At 34.7% G+C, this 23,046-nt stretch overlaps 2 protein-coding genes across 7 annotated transcripts in view; one reads left to right on the top strand and one right to left on the bottom strand.

Moving 5' to 3' along the window:
• The window catches only part of AIDA (axin interactor, dorsalization associated), a 48,108-nt gene extending 47,349 nt beyond the window's left edge, over positions 1 to 759 (bottom strand). For both annotated transcript variants that reach the window (XR_004233975.1, XM_031967082.1), the window contains exon 1: positions 454 to 759. Coding sequence is in view for 1 of the 2 variants with exons in the window: in XM_031967082.1 (XP_031822942.1) it covers positions 454 to 749 (296 nt within the window). In the remaining variant the exon portion in view is untranslated. The remainder of the gene's footprint in view (positions 1 to 453) is intronic.
• Positions 760 to 796: 37 nt separating this feature from the next.
• Positions 797 to 22,411, top strand: BROX (BRO1 domain and CAAX motif containing). Of its 5 annotated transcripts, none has more exons than XM_003767725.4 (13): positions 797 to 1,134; positions 4,275 to 4,414; positions 8,384 to 8,490; positions 9,364 to 9,460; positions 12,070 to 12,165; positions 12,452 to 12,524; positions 13,590 to 13,695; positions 14,414 to 14,503; positions 15,772 to 15,857; positions 18,638 to 18,719; positions 19,184 to 19,334; positions 19,836 to 19,995; positions 21,320 to 22,411. In XM_003767725.4, the coding sequence occupies exons 2-13, from the start codon at positions 4,314 to 4,316 to the stop codon at positions 21,404 to 21,406; spliced, it is 1,236 nt and encodes a 411-aa protein (XP_003767773.1). In that variant the 5' UTR covers positions 797 to 1,134; positions 4,275 to 4,313; the 3' UTR covers positions 21,407 to 22,411. The 5 variants fall into 5 exon arrangements, with proteins under 5 accessions (XP_003767773.1, XP_031822940.1, XP_031822939.1 ...); XM_031967079.1 differs by lacking the exon at positions 797 to 1,134 and adding an exon at positions 1,485 to 1,556; XM_031967078.1 differs by lacking the exon at positions 797 to 1,134 and adding an exon at positions 1,503 to 1,587.
• The last annotated feature ends 635 nt before the right edge of the window (positions 22,412 to 23,046 follow it).

The raw sequence follows: 23,046 nt of genomic DNA, 5'->3' as shown, positions 1-23,046 counted from the left end.
CCCCGAACCAGCCCAGCGCGCCCCAGACCACTGCTTTTTAATTTTAAAAAATGCCGATATGATCTGGGATTCAGCCTCGCAGGAAGCGGGCATCCAGGCTCCGGGACGTGGGCGGGGACCCTCCTGCGGGGGGAGTTTTCCTCACCAGGGGCGGCCACCTGCAGGGGCAGAGGAAGCAAGGAAACAAGCAGGCGGGCGGGAGGGAAGGCCGGCCCCGGGAGGGCGGCAAAGTGCGGGGATCGCGGGCAGCTACCCCGGAGAAGGGCGGGGCGCGGCGCGCCTACTTGTTGAATGGCCCGCTCTGTCCGCCGAAGGGCCGCGACGGCCTCCGGGGACGAGCTCCGCAGGGCGTCCGCAGAGGCGCCGCGCGCCAGCCCGCCCCGGGGGCCGCGACCGGGAAACGGGAGCAGGATCGGGGGGAGGGAGACCGCCGCGCCGGGCCCAGCCACTCACATCTGGTACTCGTCTATCGCCTCCACCAGCTGCCCCCACGAGTCGAAGTCAGCACCCCTCCTGAAGCTGGCGCCCCAGCGCTGCAGGAGGCTCCGGGTCACCTCCGACATGGCCGGTCCCGTCGCCGCCCCGCCCCTGCCCGACCGCTCTAGGGAGCCATGGTCTCGGGCGCGCGTCGCGGCATCCACAGAGCCCCGAGGAACGGCCCCAGCCGCCGCCGCCGCCAGCTCAGGAGCCGCCCAAGCCCATTTGCCGCCACAGCCAAACTTTGCGGCACCGGGGGCGCCGCCCCTCATGGGCCCCGCCTCCCGGGTTAGGTTGCGTCGGCCCCGCCTCCTCGGAGCAGCCGGGAGGAGCCTGAGGCCGCCATTGCTATTGAAGCCCTTCACGTCGAAGAGAAACCTAAAGAGTTCTTCCTCCTTTACTCTTGATTTAAAGGAGGGGCCACAATCCGACTCTAGAATCCCTAAAGTGAAGGAGAGAAGCGACGGACTCTGGTTTGAGAAGGGGCTGCGCGGGCCACCGTAGCAACGATCTCCGAGGGACTCCGGTTTCCGCCTGCTGGCTTATTATGGCTGCGGGGGCCACGTGACCTTAGCTTAGTCTCCTGTAGTCCTATTACTTTTAAGTCTCGAGCGTATCAGCATTATCTCTATTTCCCCGGAATTCTCTGAGAGTCTGGTGAGTCTGACGTGTCTATTATTAGTTTCCCAAAACGCCCCCGCTCCCATCAACACGCTCGGTAAAGATGGGGTATCTTAACTTTTCTCCTGCTTCCAGTCAGGAAACATCCTTACTTCGGCCGCGCTCTTCCCTAGAGTCACTTTACACTCGGCTCCCCAGAGCCCATTGCCTGAGCTGCCCAAGGCATTTTGACAGCCCTCCTAAAGGTTCGCGAACGATGATCTCGGCTTGCAGTAGCTTTCCCCTGTCTTCCGCAATTGATGCTATCTATTTTCGATTGGAATGACTCCACGGCTCCTCCCTACTTCCCTGTGTCCAGCTGTTAGGAGCGGGGGAGGTGGTGGGGGGGGGAGGGCGAACGTGCGAATACCTTCCTATGGCGCAGGCGCAGCTTGTTTGGGGTGTGGGAGGAGGAAGAGGTGAGTAAACCAGAAACGTCCCCGCGCTCAGGTGAGTTGGTACTTGGTGGGGCCCGGTATATTTCTGCCCTCGACTCGCGCGCCCCAGCGTCGTCAGGCGGGGAAGATGGATCTCATCCGGGGTCTCAGACACAGGGGCAGGGTATCCTGCTGCCGGAGGGAGGCTTGGGCAAAGTTGTGAGAGGCTGAGGCGAGGCGCGCTCAGTCCTCCCAGGGGCTCCCCCTTTTCTGTGTGTTTTGGACCCTCTGGAGTGGAAACCATTGACTCCCTTCTTGGAATCGTGCGTATAGTTGCATAAAAGAGAGTTACAAAGGGAGGGAATTAAACTGAAAAAGGTACGGACCGCAGTAAAGAGCCCCGAGCTGAAATCGGAAGAAGCGCTCCTTCCGTTGTAGCCAAATTTACGCAAAATCCAGATTTGTGTTCCACACTTAAGTTGTAGGTGAGATTTCTCTACGAGAAGTTACATAGCCAATGGGTTGGAAGTTCCCAAAGGGAGTTTTCTTTGTTAGTGACGAACAATTTTTGCTTTTATTGGGGAAAGTTAAAATGTGTTCATGAAAATTGCGACTATTTAAAAAGTATATGTTTTTTATAAATCAGACTTTAGTTTAAGTAGTGTATTCTGTGAAGCTTGACCAACAGGAAAGTGTTGGGAAGGTACTTTTCCTCTCATTAGGTGATAAAGAACTATTTCCCAAAATGCCATTCTAAAACTACCAGGTATCGTACTGAGTAGTAGATTGTAGTGATACATGTAACTTAGTTTGGCATAAATTCAGTAGTCAAAGGAATGTCATGCATTTTGTAAATTTAGTTTTAGACTCATTAGAAAAGTGCAGAGTTCTGTGCTCTTTTTTTAGCTTCTTTGTAAAAACTTGACTTTAATTAACTGAATTTGTTTGGTTTCAAGTTGAGTACACCTAAAGAATCCTCTACAGATGTATAATGATCCTTTTAGAAAATATCTTTGAGGAAGAAGATGCTGCCTAGAAATCCAATCATGTGTTTTGAAAAAAATTTTTAAGGAGTGTCTCATTTGCTTAATTTCTTTCCTCCCACAGAACATCTGTTAACAGATTACCTTCCTCTCTTTGATATTCATTTAAATAAATCATACTCATTTTCAAAAATGCAATTGGTCACTCTGGCATGGAATAATCTGGAAAGGCAGTGTATTATGTTAAATTCCTACCTTTGATAATCATTTGTGTGATTTGAGGCAAGTTATTTAAGATGGCTGTACTTCAATTTCTTTACGCTTAAAAGCTCTTTATCAATGATCTTATAAAGTATTAGTATTTATACTGTCATTTAAAAATATGTTTACAACCATATAAGATAAATAACCACCTAAGGATAAAAGGAGCATCAAAGTTCTGTCTTATTAGAGGGGAAAGATTGCAGATGAAACGGTTTGGTTTATGAACTTTATCTTTAACCATTAATGTAAAAGATAAAAGTAAGAATATATTATTATTTTTGATTTCAAATTCATTTTGTTTACTGTAATAGTTCAAATCCCTCATCTTAATGCTCAGCAAGTTATAGGATTATATAATCAGTCACTTCCTCAGCCTCATTTTCCTCATCAGTAAAATCAGAGCAATAACATTTACACCATCTACCTCACCAAAATATTAAAAAGAAAGCACTTTGTTCAAGTGGTATATAAATGAGTTGTGTTGTCGTTTTTAAACTTCTGCCATAACTGGTGTGCCAGTCAATAGTTAAACCCATTTAATAGCAGTAAGAAAAGCCAATAAAGATTATTGATTTTAAACATTTTGTAGTGAGGCCAACTGAAGTAAATATTATTGAATCATAGATTTATTGACAAAATGTTTTCTGTGCACTATTTCCTGGCCTAATTTCAAGGTAATAGTCATGCTTCCCTTTATATTCTTCATTGCCAGTAATCTTTTAGAAATACATAGATTTATTTTTCAGATGATGACCAAATGTAGGTCAGTCTTTTTCTTTTCTTTTTTTTTTTTTTTTGCTGAGGCAATTGGGGTTAAGTGACTTGCCCCCAGGGTGTCACGCAGCTAAGAAGTATTAAATGTCTGAGGTCAGATTTGAACTTAGGTCCTCTTGAAGACAATCTTTTAAAAATAGTACTGCATTTAAATGAGTTTTTTTTTTTTTTTTTTTTTTTTTAAGAAATTATGGGTATAGTGATGGGATTTGGGAAGGATTTTTTCTTAAGCTCAATGAATTTGTTTTAAATAATGATTATCTTTTTTTCCTGCTGCTGCAATGGAAAATATTTATCACAAAGAAAAAAATGTAAAGATTTATGTACCACTAATGAAATACATGAAAAACAATTATGGAAACTGCTATTAGAGTCTAAATTTAAACCCAAACAGTAATATCTGATCCATTGTTAAATGTTATTTTGAAGAACATTCTTCATATAACTCTGCTTTTGTTTCTTGCAGCAGCTATATTAGGTCAGGTAAATTCAGTATTACTTTGCAAACCATAATTGATACGGGACAGGTTTCCAATCAATTTTGTGTAGGCAAAATTTAAATATAGTGCAGTCTTTTTAATAGAAAAGTATTCTAGAAAAATGTTGTAAATATGAAAAACAAAATATAACATATTTAAATTTTTCATTTTAAAATTAAAGTGGTTAAGAATTCACTTTATAAAATATTTCCCGATTAACATTCTTATCTATACATTTTTTTTTCCTCCTGTGTGTTTAGGTTTCTTTTACATAGATCTGTAGAAAACATCTAGGAAAAATGACACACTGGTTTCATCGGAATCCACTAAAAGCCACTGCACCTGTCTCCTTTAATTATTATGCTGTGGTTACAACTCCTGCAGCTTCAAAAATTTGCAAGTAAGTTTGAATTAGATCCAACATTTCTTGAACTACTATGCTTTGTTTATTTACTCTGTTAGGTCTGATGGACAATACAGAGTAATATGAAATGTACTTATCCTCATTAACTGCAATTTAATTGTAGAGAAAACATGTGAAAAGTTAAAACTCCCACATCTTAAAATTTTATATCTTTGAGATATTTTGGCTTTTTTTTTCCATATTTACATAGCAGAAGTTGTATTTTGCCAGAACAGTTAAATTATATTATAAAAGCTAAATTAAGTAGAAGAAAATTGTGCAAAAGATGTCACAAATAAGCATGTTGTTAATTTATCAGAGATAGTGTGTTATGAATTGAGAAATGGAAACTCTATATTAGGTTTAACCTAGCCAGAGAGTATGCATAACAGGTTTGGAAAAACTGTGAGGCTAGTGGTGTGTGTTAGACTTAGTGTCAGGAAGACCTAAATTTAAATGGGATTTCAGATACTTACTAGCTGATATCATCCAGATGAGCCACAAAGGATTGTTGTTATGTCAAGCTCAGGGCACAGCTTGCCTGTTGTGCCTTGGCTTGGAAAAGAGGGTGTCTCCTAATAGTAAAACGAGAGAGTGGGGATCCTAACAGTTTTCTCAACTGTAAAATGGGGATAATGATATCTACTTCCAGGATTATTGTAAAGAACAGATGAGATAATAATTATAAAATACTTTGCACAGTGCCTGGCACAAAGTGAGTGCTATGTAAATGTTAGCCATCTTAGTGTTACAGGGTTAATTAATTGAGTAGACCAATTTTATTGTAGTCATAAAAGGAATGTTTGGCGGGGTACGTTGGAAAAAATAGTTTGGTGCTAAATTATGGAAAGTTTTAAAGGTATAGACTACTGTGGTTGGACTTGTAGTTAACAAGGAGCATTTAAACAAAGAAATTTGAGCAAAAACCATGTTTTAGGAAGACTGACATAGTAGCAGTTTGTAGGTTAAGTTGATATAGGATTGACTTGAGAGTGGGAACTAGTGATACACTATTTAGGAGATTGTTGTAGTCTAGTTATGAGATGATGAAGACCTGGCATTTGAAGGTAGCAACAAATAAAATGGAAGAGACTCTTCTAAGAAGTATGTCACTTGGCTAATTATCAGGTGATTGAAGAATCATCTAAATAACCAGATAAATTATGATTCTAATAAAAAGAAATAGAAAAATCAGAAAGAGGAGCTTGTTTTGTGTTTTGAAGAACATTCTTCAAATGTTCTTCATTTTTCAGCCTAGTAGTATATAAAAGTACTTGATTGGAAATCAGAGACCTGGTTCTAACTCTACTATCGAGTAGTCATCTGACCTTGGACAAATTATTTAAACTTGTTAGACATTCTCTGTAAAGTGTATATTGTGGACTAGATGGTCTCTGTTGAGTTCTGACAAAGTTAAAATTAAGATAAAATGAGGCACAAAGTTCTTAGTATGACCAATTTATTAGTAAAATGAAATTTACAAATAAATAGGATCTCGGTTTCCTCTGCAAAACTAAAACCTCCTCCTAATGAGGGGAATAGAGCTCTTTTATGATTTGGGGGAATACAAAATAAAGAATAGGACTTTGTAGGTTGGGAACAAGTTATAATTGGTTTCAACATCTTGAATGATGAAATCAATAACAGAGCTGAGACTTGGAGGGCAATATGAATGATTAGAAATTAAGAATGAAGGATCAGCAACAACCCCCCTCTTTCTCTTCTGTGACTAAGAAATGTTCATTATTTGAATTATCTGCAAGCTACATTATTTAACAATAGTGGATGAGACATCTTGGATAAAAACCAGACAGTTTGATGGCAAAAAGATACTATATCAGATGGTAGATTTCTTTGAGGCAAACAGTAAAACTAATTTCTAAATTTTAACTCATTCGAGACCAGCTAAATTTCTGAACAAAGTTCAGAGACAAAGAACCGTGACTTAGGCAGTTGTTATTCACTTGTTTTCAGTCATGTCTGACTCTTAACTCTTCTATTGATGTTTTCTTCTCAGAAATACAGGAGTGGTTTGCCACTTCCTTCTCCAGTTCATTTTATAAATAAGAAAACTGAAGCAAATAAGGTTAAATGATTTGCTCAAGGGCCTCAGGCCAGTTTTGAACTCAGAAAGCTGAATCTTCCAGATTCCAGGCCCTTACTTTCCATCTACTTCACCACCAATTAATTAATTGTAAATAGGATCAATTTTTAAAAGATACAGTTTGATCATTCAATCCTAAATTCCTGTGATTCTTTGTTGAGTTTTATAATTACACTGTGTCCATCTTTGTTTAGTCCCTTATCTTCTTTCACTTAGAATATTGAAACAGTTTCCCAATTGATCATTGTATCTCAAATTTTTCTCTACTCCAGTTCTCTGCTGTTGTCAGTGATTTTCTTTAAGGATCAATATGATCATATCACTCTTCTACTTGATTAACTCTTAATAGCTCCAAATTGCCCCTAGAATTAAATATAAATATTCTTTTTATATTCACAACCTGACTTCAACATCTTTCCAGTATCATTTTATATTATTTTCTCATTTATACTTTGTGATATAGTCAAACCGACCTCTCTGTTCCTACTTACAACATTCCATTTACTGTCCATGTTTTTCACTACCTGTGGAATGTATTATCTAAATATGATTCCCAAAATCCCAAAAAAATACTTTTATCACAAAAGCAACTGAAGCAGACCTCCAAGCACATCTTCATTTTATTAGGCAGACTGATAGTCCCTAGGCAATTGGATCCAGAATTCTTCTTTGAAATCAAGGTTGCCTCTACTTGAGGAAATATTTCTTTTATAGCCATTGAGAGAGTACCAAAAATGGAATGAAATGGTACAATTACAGGGTTGGTCAATTCCACATGCTGGGGAAACGTTATGGTTGGCTGTGGGACATACCCATCAATAACCAGTGTTTTGTCAATATTTAGTCACCAGGTCTGAGACTTTCCACAAGCAGTTATAAACATTGGTTGTGAAAGAACATAGAACATGAGGAAACTGATTTTTTTGGAACACAACTCTTATAATACATTCATTGGGGAAGGGAGGCAAGAGGATAGGATGAAATTAATACACAAGTTAATGTAAATCTTTATACTAGGTCTAATATATATTTCATACTGCCGTGGTAATACTTTTGAATTTGGTCTTGAAGGATCTAGACTGAGTAGCTATAGAATATTATATTAAACATCACCTAAAAGGTAGTGAAAAGATGTTTGGTGGACAGGAGAAGACTGAAACATATCACAAATTAGTGATTCTACCAAAAAAATCACTATAAAAAATGTCATCAGAAAAATATATGACCAGAAAGAAAGGCCAGGCATGTAAGCAGATGAAAGAAATAAGCATTTGATAGCTAGACAGCTTCATTGATGTTTGGGCATTGTCAGAAGGAACAAAGGACTGTTGGTTGAACTTCCTGCTACAGATTGTTAGGTAGACATGAACAAAGCAGATAGAATGGACAGACATGAGTGAATTGACATTGTTGTCTTTGGAGGCATCTGAGGTCACAGATTGATTAGAGTATTTGCCAGTTATGAATAGGAATTCTTTAAAATGTCCCTAAACTAGAAGATTCAACAGAGTCATGTATGTTATCTAAAATTAGATCAGCAATACATTCAGTGTGACATCTTAGCAATGAAATTCTTTTTTTTTTTAAACTGTTTTTTATCTTTTTTTTTTTTTAATGGTTAGAGAACTCTTTAGAAAACCCTTTTAATACACATTTGAAGATATTAAATTAGAAATATAATTTTTTTCTATTGGTGACTAAAAACCTCAAGATTTTTCTCAGGACTTATAGGATTCATAAGATTTCATATATAAGAACAAGACCTAGCTTTTTGAAATGATGGATTTTTAAGTACTTTAAAACTATCCAATATACTTCATACTATAGCTTACTTAGCTTTACTCTCTTCCCTCTTCTTCAAGTGATTTGAGATCATCAAGGACACGTTTGCTTGAGCTATTCACTGATTTGACCTGTAACCCAGAAATGATGAAGAATGCAACAGATTCCTACTTTTCTCTTTTGCAAGGTTAGATGTTTAAAGTTTAATAAGTGTTGAATATCTTCTATTTGTTAAAATTTAAAGTTAAGGGGGCAGCTAGGTGGCACAGTGCATAGATATCAGCCCTGAAGTCAGGAAGTCCTGAGTTCAAATCTGGTCATAGACACTTAATACTTCCTAGCTGTGTGACCCTGGGCAAGTCACTTAACCCTAATTGCCTCAGCAAAAAATAGATAAATAAATAAATAAAATTTTAAAGTTACAATTTAAAATTATAATGTCCATTTTGTTGAGTAGATGTATACTTTTTGGAATTTTCAAGATTTGTTTTTATTTTTCTGAGGTGGATTGTGGTTGTATTTCAGAAGAATGGTTAAATAGGTAGGAAAATGAGGTCATTAAACACTATTTTGGACATTTATTTCTTATTCTTTGTATATGTTCAAGATTTAAATTGTTGTCAGATAGTTATTTTGGGATAGAGAGAGCATTCTTTAAGTGTTTACTATGTTTTAGGTTCTTCACTAAGGATACAAATTCAAGCAAGCAAGACAGATGCATAATGGGAAGTAGTCTTGGGGATGGAAGTATACCTGCATTGGGGCATGATGATGTGAAGCCCAGAAAGGGATATGTGGTCTAGACCCTAACTTAACAAGACAAAAGCTCACACCTAACGGATAGGGGATTTAAGGGTTACTGTCCAAGTTTCTGGTGAGATTAGAGGTAGTTAGAGAATAAGATTAGGGTAAAAAAATTAGAAAATATGAACATAGTGCCTTTGAAGCTATGGAATAGAATGTGTATGCTTGATATGGTATCCATCTGAATATTTTAATTTCTTTACTATAAGATACCTGAAGTGCTTTGAAACTAACATTTTTAAATTTTATTTTTCAGGTTTCATAAATTCATTGGATAACTCTACCCAAGAAAGCAAATTGAGATATATTCAAAACTTTAAGTGGACTGATACGTTACAGGGACATGTTCCAAGGTATATAGGGCCAAGTTATATCTAATGTTTGTAACTGATTATTGGGATGCTAAATCTTAGGCTCCATAGTTTGAAAAACAAATAGAGAAAAAGAAAAAATAAAAATCTGAACAAGGATTGTTTTTTAAAAAATATTCTAAGAAATTAATCCATTGTGCACTGGGAAGAAAAATATTTCATCCACTTGAAAAATAGATTTTACCCATATGAAAACTGGGGTGGGGGTGGGAGTAAGTAAGTTCACCTTCACCTTGTCAAGAGGAGATTAACTCTTAATTAAAAAAAAAAAGTACTAACATGCAAAGCAGAGATGTAAGTCTTTTTAAAGCTGAGTTAATTTGTTTAAGAGTAAAGCTGGAAGTACTTCTGTTCCTCTGTGTATTTTACTTTTTTGAAAGGGAGCTCTAGAGAGCCAATCTCTTTCTGTTAGTTCCCTAATACAAGCCTGTCTGTACTAACAGGCTTTATTTCTTTATGTTCTTTTCTACTTTCTTTCCAGTGCTGAAATTCTCCAGCATCAATGAGGGATTCTATAGCCTTCCTTACCATTTAAAATGTTATTTTATTATCAGTAAATTATTACAGTTTCAACTTTATTCCTCATTATACCTCTTCATGAATTCTCCATTTTAGCTAGCTATTTAAGTGCTATTATTATTCCCTTAATTTAAAATTCTTTTTCCTACTTCAGTGCACCTGCAAAAACTTTCCCTGTGCCTCTCCTATGGTGTCCTCATTTCTGCTTGTTACAGGCCTTATCTTCCCTCAAGGCTTAGTTCAGGTGCTATCTCTGGTGAGAAGCCTTCTTGATCCTTCCCTTTACTTGATATTATTTTCTTCTACAAAATACCCTGTATTACATGTTCTTTTATACATGTTGTATTCTCCCATCCCTATGTGATTTCTTTTGTGTGTGTGTGTGTGTGTGTGTGTGTGTGTGTGTGTGTGTGTGTGGCTGATGCAATTAGGGTTAAGTGACTTGCCCAGGGTTACACAGCTAGTAGGAAGCCCCATGTAGTTTCTTGAAGGGAAATGATCATTATCATTTTAGTGTTTGAATTCTCAATATTTACAAGTACATCGCATATAGTATAAATGAATGAAGGATTCATCATGCATTAATTGTTTACATATATTCAAAATACCATGTTAAATCCTGGGGATAAAAACTGAAAGTCACTGGTAAGTACTTTAAAAATTTTTGCTGAGTAGCATTGAAAATTCCTAATCATAACAAGGTGATTTTCATGGAATACTAGCTCTTTAGAGGATCACAGAAATAATGTCTTATTTTTTAAATTGTTCCAAAACAAAATTTGATATCTTAACGAATAAAGGAAGAAATTGAATAACAATCTTTTTTGACTGTAATCTGTTCTAATAGTTCAACAGTTGATCTTTTTTAATGTCTTATCATTTCAATTCACTTTTTGATCTTCAGTGGAAAGAAAAGTTTGTGTTGTCTGATATTTAAATGCCTATATTTTGCCATTAACAGGAATGTTATGTGTGGAACAGAAAACTCTTTATGTTGTTAGGTAGCAGTGATATCTTTAGGATGTTTCTAACCATTTTCAAAGAGAAGCTATTTAATTTACCCAAATCTTAGGATTGGTAGGGGATAGAGCAGGTGGTGAGGTTGATACTAAGATACAGTCATTTAGCATACCATTAAATTGTTTAAATATACACATATATGTGAAATCTCTGAAAAGCAATCCCTTTCATATACTTCCCTATTACCATGCCAGTCCCCCTAATTAGAAATGCTTCTTTATAAATCTGAATCCTTTCTATTCTTTGACAGTTGATCTCAAGATCAGGTTATTAATCTTTTCTTGAGAATCATTCCTTCCTGAATTGCTCATAAGTTGTAAGATAGGATTATTTTCAATTTCTCACTCTTACCTTCCATATCCAGTAGTAGGCTAATCTTATAAATTCTATCTCCATAATTTCTTTTTTCTGTATCTTTTTCTCATCATCATATAGAGTATTTTTCTCAACTCTTGCTGTCTCCCTGGCTCTCCCTCCGGTCCACTTTCCATTTTCCACATGGTTTCCAAAGTAATGTTTCTAAAGAACAGATCTGACCCTGTCACTCCAAATAAACTTGAGTGACTTTCTCTAAATACATAATCTGGCTCCAGTCTTCCTTCCCAACCTTTTTATATATTACTCTCTTTCAAGCAGTCTTTGGTCCAGCCAAACTGGTCTTTTTGTTGTTTCCTAAAACCTACTTACTACATGAGGCCTTTCTCAGTTTTCCAGATGATAGTACCTCCATTTACTTCAAATTTATTTTATTTGTATTTGGTATGTGTTCACATGTGTACTTGTTGCCTCTGATAGAGTGGACACTTTTTGAGGGCAGAAACTTTCTTTTTTGTAGTTTTGTATCCCCACTGCATTTTCATTTATAGTTGTCTTACCTTCCTAAGTAGATTATATGGTATTTGAAGATAATGTTGTAATCTTCACTCACTTATATTGCCAATAGACATTCAAAATAAATATTTGTTAATTGATAGTATTCTAAGAAATCATTGATACTAATGTTTTATATAGATATGAGATGACCAAATTAATGAAACTGTATTTAATTTTAGTGCCCAGCAAGATGCTGTGTTTGAATTGATTTCCATGGCATTTAATGTTGCCTTATGGTATACCAAATATGCATCAAGATTGGCTGGAAAAGAAAAGTAAGTGTGAATAGGAGGGGCAAAAAATATGTGCGTGTGTGTGTGTGTAAAATTAACTTTAACGTTGGCAATATTATTTGAGGGTTTGTAATGCTTTCTTGTTAAAATATGCAAATTATATCTAAATGTTAATGATTGAAATGTTAGGCTATAATATGCAATATTAGCATCGAATTTGCAAAAAGAACAAGGCCAGAATTTCTATAAATAATCATTTTTATTGATTTGAAGTATTCTTAGAAAACCAAGAAGAAGAATTAGTATGATTTGCATTATTATATTTTAGCATAACAGAAGATGAAGCAAAAGAAGTTCATCGAAGCCTAAAAATTGCAGCTGGGATTTTCAAACATTTGAAGGTACCAGAATACATTTTTGCTTTTGATAATTTTCTCACTTTTCAAAGCTTGTGTCAGTGAAAAGATTCAAGAAATATGTTTTGTTGCTAATTAGTCCTTTATTTTACATTATTATTTTGCTATGGCATAGTTACTTACCTTTTTATGTAGCGAAATGTGATCTTAATAAATAGAAGATCTTTAATCACAGTGTATTGTTTCAGTTGCTTCTAATAGGGTGGGGATGAAAAAAAATTAGGAATGTAGCCTTCATTTCTGATTAACCTGGAGCCAAAATATTCAGTACTCATGATTTTGCTTTTTCAACTTCCTTGGTGCTAGAGATTTTTATCTTATTATTATTATTCTTAAATTTCCAAGAAGGCAAGGGCAGTGTTTTATCCAAAATTTGCATTTTCTTCCATTGTCTAAAACTGTGCTTGTATACACAGCAGGCCTTTAATAAATTTCTATTGTAATGTATCTGCAAAGTGATTATATTATTTATAATAGCTGTTTTGAAAGTTTATGAGGAAAGTGTTCTTTTTAAGCATTAAAACTTTTTTATAAATATCTATCATTTATGTTCTTGGTGTGAGATAATTATTGTAGGTATAAAAACTATTCTACATAGTATTTTTCATATGAGTCTTTTAGGTGCATTTTTTTCCTTGTATATTCAGTTTTTTTTTTAATTGTCTCTAAAGCATAGTTCAGAATACATGCAAAAGATAACTTGGTTATGTTAGCATTCTGGCTAAATGTTTTCCAAAATGTATGAGTTATATACATAAACATTTTATAATACCTCCTTAATTTGAACCAAAAATTATTTGCAACTGCAGTTCTGTTCTACTAGTTTATGGTGTGTGAAACTCTTGTAATTCTTTTGTGTTTTGGCCATTAAAACTGCCCTATTTAGCACAATTTTAATTTGCCCTTGAAATTTCTAGCAAATCCCCAAATTGAATGTTTCATATCAACTTTTAGAAGTATCATTCACTTAAAATATTTAAATATAACATTAAACAGCTGACAATAATTTGGGTTAAAATAAAATTTGGCGTGTATTTTGCTCTCTCTTAGGAAAACCATATTCCCAAACTTATCACACCTGCAGAAAAAGGCAGGGATTTGGAAGTTCGACTCATAGATTCCTACATTATTCAATGTCAAGCTGAAGCTCAAGAAGGTATTCCCAAATATCACAGTGTAGCATTGAATTTCTGAGAACTTAATTTTCTACAAGTATATTTATTTTGCAATTCAGCTACATTGTCCAGAAGACAAATGGTTCTGAAAAATCTGTAGTCAAAAGCAATTTAAAAATTTTTTTAAAGCTTTTGGCCTTATTAGTTTCTAGCAAGACTCTCTGGCTAAACAAGGTGGTTTGTTTCCTCTGGTTCTTTTAACTTCATTCCACTTTTTCTGAAAGTGAAAAATCACTCCCCTTTTCTTGTTATTTGTTCTCCTTTTCTCCCCTTTCCATTTCTGCTATTTGCACCTGCTTTTTTCTGTGCTCTCTAGATTTGCTTAGAGGCAGACATACACCTATGAGATCGAGAGCTTATGCTAGGGGCTTTTTTGATCCATTTTTAATTCTTTTGTAGGAATAGTTCTTGGTGTGTCTCATAGTTTTTACAGTAACTTAATAGTTAATGCAAAAAACCACATTTCTTAGAACATTTGGGGGATTTAACACTGTACTACTGAACTCAGCAATTTCTGCATGTTGGTGCTTTTATTTTCAGTAATTTACATTTTTCACATTAAAATTGTTATATAGCAGATTCTTATTCTTGGTCCAAAACTTTAGTGACACAGATTTATACTCTTACTATATAACCAAATTGAACTTGTATTCTGTTGTAATTCTTAATATAGGGGTGCATTTTTTTTTTCTTTTTCAGTTACAATTGCTCGAGCAATTGAACTCAAACATAATCCTGGTCTAATTGCTGCACTGGCATATGAAACAGCCAATTTCTATCAAAGAGCTGGTGAGTTTTAAGTTCATTATTGTGCTCCTTAGCCTTCAAAGAGTTCATGTGTTTTTTCCATTTATTTAATTAGGGATACTGTGGTAAGCCACTTATCAGACAGGTATCTATGTAGATTGATTTACTTAAAAGTAAAATGTGATTAAAATGAAGCCACTCCTGTGGATGGAAATGAATCCCAATGAAAAAGTAAATGCTAAACTCTTACCAATATTATCTCATTGTACAGCATTATCATTTTCCAAATGATCTCATAGTCACTTTCCATGGACTTTCTTCACAGCAGTGTGAGGTGGCTAAATGTATGTCATTTTTATTTTGCAGAGAAGTTAAATGATTTGATGGATTAGTTCTACTAATTGAGCTCAATTGAATTAGAGTCAATGAAGCATTTTGAAAAGGGGCTATTTCTGTGATTTCTAAGAGTCTTAAAATAAGAATAAGACTAGGGGTGTCAGAGAGTACCAAAATGAAAGGAAGTTGGTTCATTATGGAATAGTAACTCTAGAGGTTGTAATGGAGGAGAGTGGGCAGAATTAGAGTGAGACATGGTTGATGGGTATGACTGAGTACAGTGGGCATGAGAAAAGATGAAGTTGAGGTTGAAGATAATTTCTACTAATGTGATGGGTGATTGTTTACAGGTATGAAGAGGGAAACAGAAGAAGGATAAATTAAGGAGTACAGTAATAAGTAATAATTCTGTCTTGAAGGGATGTAGATTTTGGTTGCCATCCTGATATCCTTTTATAGTTTTAAAACCATATAGTTCTAAAACCATGCTCCTATAATTTTTGCTTGCGTTACTTGTGTGATGATTTAAAGTATTCAAAGCACTTTCACATCTGTTTTCCAATTTGAACTTCACTACAACCTTGCTAAGCATGAAAATATTATCTCTATTTGACATCTGGGGAAGCTTAAATTCACGGATATTAAAAAAAAAAAATTGCCCAATATTATATAGGTACAAGTAGTACCAGAACTGTCCAGCTCTACAACTAAGGCCTTTTGACTCTTAGTCTAGTGTTCTTTTCAACTCCCCATGGCCTGGATCTATTGCTCTTCAAAAGAGAAGACTATCATTATATGATTGGTCTCATTGTCTAACTTGGCTATCATTGAAAATGAATTGTTTTAGCATTTAAGAATATAAATCAGTCTTAGATTTTTAGTTTGAAATGGTTATAGAATTTGAACTCTTTGGAAGAAATTAAGATTCTTATGAGTCAGAGAAGTTATGTTTTGCTTTATAAATGTAATTATAGATCACACGTTATCCAGTTTGGAGCCTGCATATACTATTAAATGGAGAAAATACCTTCACTTGAAAATGTGTTTTTACACAGCTTATGTAAGTATTTTATTTAATGTTGCATAATATTAAAATGTTGTTTCCACATGTCACATTTGCTATTTTGAAAACATTTGATTAATTCCTGTCTTAATGCAAAACAAAAAGGTATGACTACTTAGGCCTATTCATTAGTGATTCTCTAGTACAAACATTTAGTTTGACACAGACTAGGGAAAGTGAACTGAATGTGATCATCTACATCTTACTCCATCCTATTTTTTAGTCAGAGACTTCAAAGATTTGTATTCTTAATATAGCTAGAAAAATGGTCTACATTTTCTACAAAGAACTGATTTAAACTCTGAATATTTCATTTTCTAAGTATAAATCCCATTTAATAGAATTGATTTTTTTGTTCTATAACATCCTATAATATACTTTGCTATCTGCATGCGTGAATCTGACTTAGTTTGGCATTTTTTACATTAGCTTTCTTTGATAACTGTTTGATGAAGTTTTAATCCATGTTCTGTTTCCCTCATGAAAATTAAACAGTTACAAAACCCTACTCCAGCGTCCCCATTTTGGTATGGAGGTAGACCCTAAATTATTGAAGGCTTTGCCAGCAAAGCTTGAGCTTTCTTAGAGTCTGCCATCCTAGAAAGGCTTTTAGAATAGACTTAGCAACAAACAAGAATGTATTTTAAGTACAGAAAGGTTCTTCCATAGGTTGGCTGAAAGATAACAGATTTTTAAAAAATTATTATTATAACGATCAGTTTGATGCAAGTCCTTCTTTTTCTGCTTTGGTTATGTGATTATGGCAGAGGAGGCTGAGAATCTCACAGTTTTAAACTATCTATAAATAGTAACTTAACTCTAGATACTTTATGTGTAAGATATTTGTCTACTGACCAACAAAATTGATATGCTGTTTATTGGAAGAAATAAATCTGGTGTGGATACATGAACTTAGAAGACAGAAATATGCTGTGGTCCACATTTATCATGCTGCACAAGAAAAATCAGATTAAAAAGGAAAAAAATGAGAAAGGGGAAAAAAAAGCAAGCAACCACAACAAAAAGGTGAAAATACTATGTTGTGATCCATACTCAGTCCCCATAGTCCTCTTTATGCATTGGAATTGGCCTGAATCATCTTATTATTGAAAAGAGCCAAGTCTATCACAATTGATCATCATATGATCTTGCTGTTGCAATGTATAATGAGCTCCTGGTTCTGCTCATTTCACTTAGCATCAATTCATGTAAGTCTTTCCAGGCCTCTCAGAAATCATCCTGCTGACCATTTCTTATGGAATAGCAAGATGTCATTACATTCATATACTATCACTTATTCAGCCATTTCCCAGCTAATCCACTCAAGAAGTATCATTTCATGGGATTTCTTTACTCTTCTTTTCTTGCCATGTTCGTGGTTAACATTTATAAGCAAAAAAAGACTACAATGAAGATATTTGCAGCTTATGTGCTTCAAGCTCTGATGATTTAAAATTGCGGGTCATCCAAAAGAAAGTGGAGAGTTGTATGGTAGGTGCAACTAGGCTATAGCTTATGAATGGAGTATGGGAAATTGTTGAGTAAATTCATAATTAGAGAAGGAGGTGAACAAGTCATTTAAGGAGAGTTAAGGATAACACATGGAGATCCTGAGTACTTCACTGATAAAATATTTAAAAATTAAAAGAAATTCTGTAACACATTGGTTAGATTTTCTGTGACATAAAATTAATAAACACAGAATCAGAAGTCATAGATAGGTGGCAGCTTGTATTGATAGAATATGTACATCTGAGATTACAGTTTCATTGAAGCCAAGATGGAAAATTGCTCAGTGTTTTTATTTATGTAATAGTTCTTGATATACTTGAAGATATCATGTTTCCTTTTCAGACTGGACAATTATAACTCTTGTTGTTAAAATAAACTTTTTTTAAGTTGTTTCTTTTTAAAACCTAATGATCTAATCTTTTCATCATTTTGGTCAGTATATTTTTAGACTCTATCTTACCATATTTCTTATTCTTGACTAATGCTAAATAGATTGGGAAAATTCACCATTGTTTAAAAAAAAAATCTAGTATACCCAAAATTTAGGTGCTGAACAAATGTTTTCTGTAGTTCCTACTATGTATAAGATATGATTTATTCTTGTTGGACATTTTTATGGGCTTAATTTATTAAGACTACTTTGATTTCTATCTTCTACAAGTTTGTAAGGCCACTTTCAATTTAGTGTCTTGACTCGGCGAATGTCTTTTGAATTCCTTCATCTTAATTATCTCTTTAATAAAACCAGTCATGACACTCCACCTAGTATAGCCTTCCTAAGCTGTTAAAATCTCTCTTTTGTTTGATCCATCAGTTTTGTACTTATCTAATAATATAACTTTTTATACCTTTTTTTGGATGAAAGGTGTTAGAGTAGACTTTAAATAAGTAATGGATATTGATTTTCCTCTCTCTTTGTTTTAAAACCCATCTTTAATTGTAAACTTCAACCAAGGACATTGCTCTAGTTAGCCTTGATATCAGAATACTTTCTATCCTTCTAGATGTCTCCCATTATTAAATACTTGTAAGAAAGTCCCGTCTTCCAATATTTGTAACATTTCAATGAACTTTGTCTTTGCTAAGCAAAAAATATTATGTTATTTATAAAAGGAAATAAAAAGGATAAGAAGAATCAGCATTTGAAATAATAGTCAAAGACATTTTTTTATACGACATATTTGAAATGTAAAAGAAGTAATGTCTGTTGTTGCATACCACTTGGGAAAAGTAAAAATCAGAAATCTTGTTTTTTCTTCCACCAGGCTTACTGTTATCATGGTCAGACTTTGCTGGCAAGTGATAAATGTGGTGAAGCAATCAGGTCTCTCCAGGAATCAGAAAAATGTAAGCTTTCTTGCTGGAATATTATCTCCCTTAAAAACTAGCTTTTTATTTATTTTTTTTTTTAAGGAGATAAAAGGGACCTTCAAATAGGCAAATGAGAATCAGGGAGGGAATTTTCCAGAGTTTATATGGTAAAAGTTTGCTTTTAATTTTTTAAAAATGTATTGATACTTTTTATTTTTACATTACTGTTATATTCAAATATAAGCCATCATTTCCATTCCATCTCCAGGAAACTGTCCCTTATTTAAAAAAGAGAGAGAGAGAGAAAGTGAGTTTTAGAAGACTTGAAACACATATCAGTCAAGTCAAACAGTAAATGTAGTATTTAATACCCATAGTTGTTCATCTCATAATTTATTATTTCGCTTTTGTGAGGAATCTTGTTTTTTTATTTCATTAGATAAATGGGAATAAGCATGAAACGACAAACTGTAATCTAATAGACTTTTTTTTATGTGCAGTTTATTCCAAAGCTGAAGCATTGTGCAAAGAATATGGAGAAACCAAAGGACCTGGGACAACAGCCAAACCTTCAGGGCATCTATTCTTTAGGAAACTTGGAAGTCTAGTGAAAAATACTTTAGAAAAATGTCAGAGAGAAAATGGTTTCATGTGAGTTGTGGATGTCTGAGTATCAGAATCTTTGTTTTCTTTTATATTTAATTAGGTTATATAAAAATGTGTTTGCATGTAGAGTAACCTTAATTTGCCTTAATTCCTTTTTTCCTTGAACACAGACTGAAAATTCTAACTAAAATCTTTATTGCCTTTGGAACAAAATAATACAGCAAAATTTGTCAATTTGCCTGGTTTTAGTAGACATCATTTTGATATTACTAAGAGTCTCTAAAGCCTCTGAAGAACATAGCAGTCACTATCAATCATGGGATATTTATTAGGTACCTACTATGTGTCAGGTTAGGAAAAATCTTATCATAGAGTTGACATCTTGGTAAATCATTTTGGGGAGATTAATCCTTTTTGGAATCGGCTGACACCCATAAGATTCATTTTTAATAGATGAAGAGAGGCGGTTGAGATGAATTATTTATGTCCTTGGTTTCTTTTAAGGAAAACTTGGCATTAAATTGTTTTTTAAATTTTCTTTTATAGCTATTTCCAAAAAGTTCCAACAGAAGCACCACAACTCGAACTCAAAGCAAACTATGGTCTTGTAGAGCCTGTACCCTTTGAATTTCCTCCTGTAAATGCACACTGGACACCAGAAATACTAGCTGCATTTGATCTCACCAAGAGGCCAAAGGATGATAGTGTATGAATCTTATTCCATTTCATTTCTTCCATTTCTGTTTTAAATTTAAGATAAGAATCATAAAGCTATTATTTAATATCTTCATTTTTCCTGTTCGTAAAAATAGAAGTTTATTTGAGAGCAGTGACAGCTAATTTAGTGTTTTCCATCTGGAGCTGTTCTAATATCCAGGAAGGCTCTGCAGTATTTGTTTCATTCCAGAAAATTTTCTAAATATTTCCTCTTGAATCCTAAGAAGTAAATACTTTCAAAGTAATGTGGCTTTTTTCTTCTTTCAAGTTTGTAAACATTGTTTTAAGATGAGACAAAAGGGTGATAGTGGTATCTTAAACTCTCTTAAAAGAATACACTAGTTAAATATATGATTCTGCACTAAAGCTTCATAGTCTGCATTTACTATTTTATTGAATATTTGAAGATATGATCCTAATTTTAGCATTTCAGGAAATAAACTGTAAAATATTTTGATTTGTAAAGATGATGATGTTAAATGATTGAATTTTGATATAAGATGATCAAAGATTTAGGGGAAGATTATTAGAGATCTGTGAAAGCTAGAAGTAGGAATGCTTTTTTATTTCATAGTCATTTTATCTCCCTTGGGTTTTAGTTAAAACTCTTGCATAGTCAAACTAACTCTATAAAATAGCCTTTACTATGTATTGCTTAGCCACCTGCTATTTATAAAGAGCTTTTAATGACCTCAAAGTAATGTGGGAATTTGTACTTCCAAATGTGGGATCTCTGTGTTGGTGGCAGCTAGGTAGACTATGAGTTCCTTAAGGGGAAGAACTGGTTGGTTTAGCTTTGTGTTTTTGGAGGGAGGAAGTTGGCTCAAGGGAGAGAGCCCTGGGCCTAGACCCCAGAAAGATCTGAATCATTGAAGGTCCTGCCTCTGATACTTTCTAGTTCTGTGATCTCTGTCTGCCTCAATTTTCTCAGATATAAAATGGGGATAATAATAGTATCTACTTCTTAGAGTGGTTGTGAGGATAAAATGAAATAATATTTGTAAAGCTCTTTGTAAACTTTAAAATGCTATTTAAATGCTAGTGATTGTCATGGTTGAAGTTGTGGCTTCTTTATTTTCTTTTCACAAGAATAATGATGTATAAATTTCTTCTTCAGCAAAAGTGATACTTTCTAAGTTAGATATGTAATACAAATTTACCAGTACTTACAGTGTCACATGAAAAAAGTACTATTTTCAGAAAAACTAATAATATATATATATATATATATATTTAATATATATATATATTTCTATTTAGTTTCTTAAACCTTGCCTCAGATATTCATAATTCCTTTTACTTCTCTATAATAGGCCAAACCCAAACCAGAGGAAGAAATGAAACCAGTCAAAGAACCAGATATCAAACCACAAAAGGATAGTGGCTGCCATATTTCCTAGAAGACCAAGGAAACAGTGAACTCTTCTCTCAAGTGGATTAGGTTAACTCTGGGAGTAGATTTTTTATGTTTCTTTTGGAGCCTGAAGAATAATTTGCTTCTTTTCCGAGGCTTTCACTATGTCAATGCTCACTTTTTAATAGGATGGGATTTTTTTTAATGCTTTCTTTCTTTGTTATTTCACTAGAACAGCTTCTGCAGACCTTAATTCAATTTAAAGATACAGGAAGAGTTTTGGGGGAGAATTCTAGGGGAGAACTCTAGATTTCAGGTTAATGTATTAAATTATAAAAAGGAATCATGGTTCTCCTGTCACAAAAAGCTGTTTTCATTTCTCACCTGTTATTAAAGTTAGAGGAGAGGTACAGATAAGAGTCAACAAAGAAAAAAACAGTTCGTTCTTCTTTATGTCATGGCACAAACCTGTAACACTCCCAAGTCATTTATTATTTCTCATGAAAAACAACTTTCTTATAATGGAACTTCCTTATAATGAAAATCATTAGTAGTTGGGCTCCTTGATACATATTTGCCTACATTAATATTTTTAAAACCAGAATTGTAGTGTACATGTTAAAACATTAAGAAAACTCTGAATTTTAAGTTGACTAACTGTAGTTTCTTGAGTCGAATATTTATTTTAAATACCCTTTTATAGAGCATATGTGATTTAAGGAACTAATTTGTGTATAACAGCTTTAGTATATCTCTATGAAGGTAAGAAGAAATTATTCTTTGGAAATCCATACCATACAATAATGCAGAACATTTTTAGAAGCTTGAAAAACTACCTCTTTGGAATTACACTGGTTACCCTCTATTTCTCTTTCAAAGAAGTGTCCAAATCATTGTTTTTGGTTTTGGTCTTGAATATATTCATTTTCATAAGGCTTTCAGTAATAGTCTGTATATCCTATCAGAGTGAATGAATAAAAATGTGCTTTCTACCTATTGAGCCTTTTGTTAAGCAATTTTAAAGATACCAAAAAAAAAAAAAAAAAAAAAAGCAAGTCAGTCCCTCCCTGAAGGAGTTGACACTTTTGGAAGGAGACAACACATAAAATATAAAAGTTCTGCTTCAGTGCAGAGAAAAAGGTCTGAAAGTCCTGAGGATGCAGCAATAAGGTGGATGACATTGCCCCAAGGTCCTTAGATATATCAGGAGGTTGGATAATTGTCCTGGGGCTGTGAGGCCTATTGGAAAGACTGACATTGTGACCTGTTATGTCTTAATGTTGCTTTTGACCAGATGATATTACAAAAGTGAAAGAGCAAGAAGTTAGGTAAAAGATGAATTGTCTGTAAATTATAGGGCTCCATGCAAAGCAAAGTTAGTGTATCTGGACTCAGTGGGGTTATAGGAGATGATTTTTTAACAAATTTTAAGTCATTGAAATTCAGACCTAACAGAAAACCTTAGAAATGGATCATATCATCTAATTCCTTCCTTTGCAGCATTTGATTATTTTGCATTCTTAACACATTTACTAAATGGTGCATCACTAAATAGTTTTACAGAAGCCTTTTTGGTTGCAAACTATTTGTGTATTTCTTACTTTGAGAAAGTGGTAAGAGGCTTGATGTAAGCCATAACTGACCAAACATCAATCTTGTGTGTATCACTTATGTGCAGAGCACAGC

The sequence above is a fragment of the Sarcophilus harrisii genome, chromosome 4, assembly GCF_902635505.1.
Source record: "Sarcophilus harrisii chromosome 4, mSarHar1.11, whole genome shotgun sequence".
NCBI classification, from domain to species: Eukaryota; Metazoa; Chordata; class Mammalia; order Dasyuromorphia; family Dasyuridae; genus Sarcophilus; species Sarcophilus harrisii.
Note: the sequence above shows the minus strand (reverse complement) of the source record. Positions and strands in the feature narration are given on the sequence as shown.

What these genes read in the sequence shown, in the direction of transcription:
- BROX (XM_003767725.4), top strand. Translation starts at nt 4,314, where the DNA reads ATGACACACTGGTTTCATCGGAATCCACTAAAAGCCACTGCACCTGTC. An exon ending in TGTGTTTTTACACAGCTTAT is followed by an intron (nt 15,858 to 18,637) that starts GTAAGTATTTTA and finishes TTCTTCCACCAG; the next exon opens with GCTTACTGTTATCATGGTCA. An exon ending in AGAGGCCAAAGGATGATAGT is followed by an intron (nt 19,996 to 21,319) that starts GTATGAATCTTA and finishes TCTCTATAATAG; the next exon opens with GCCAAACCCAAACCAGAGGA.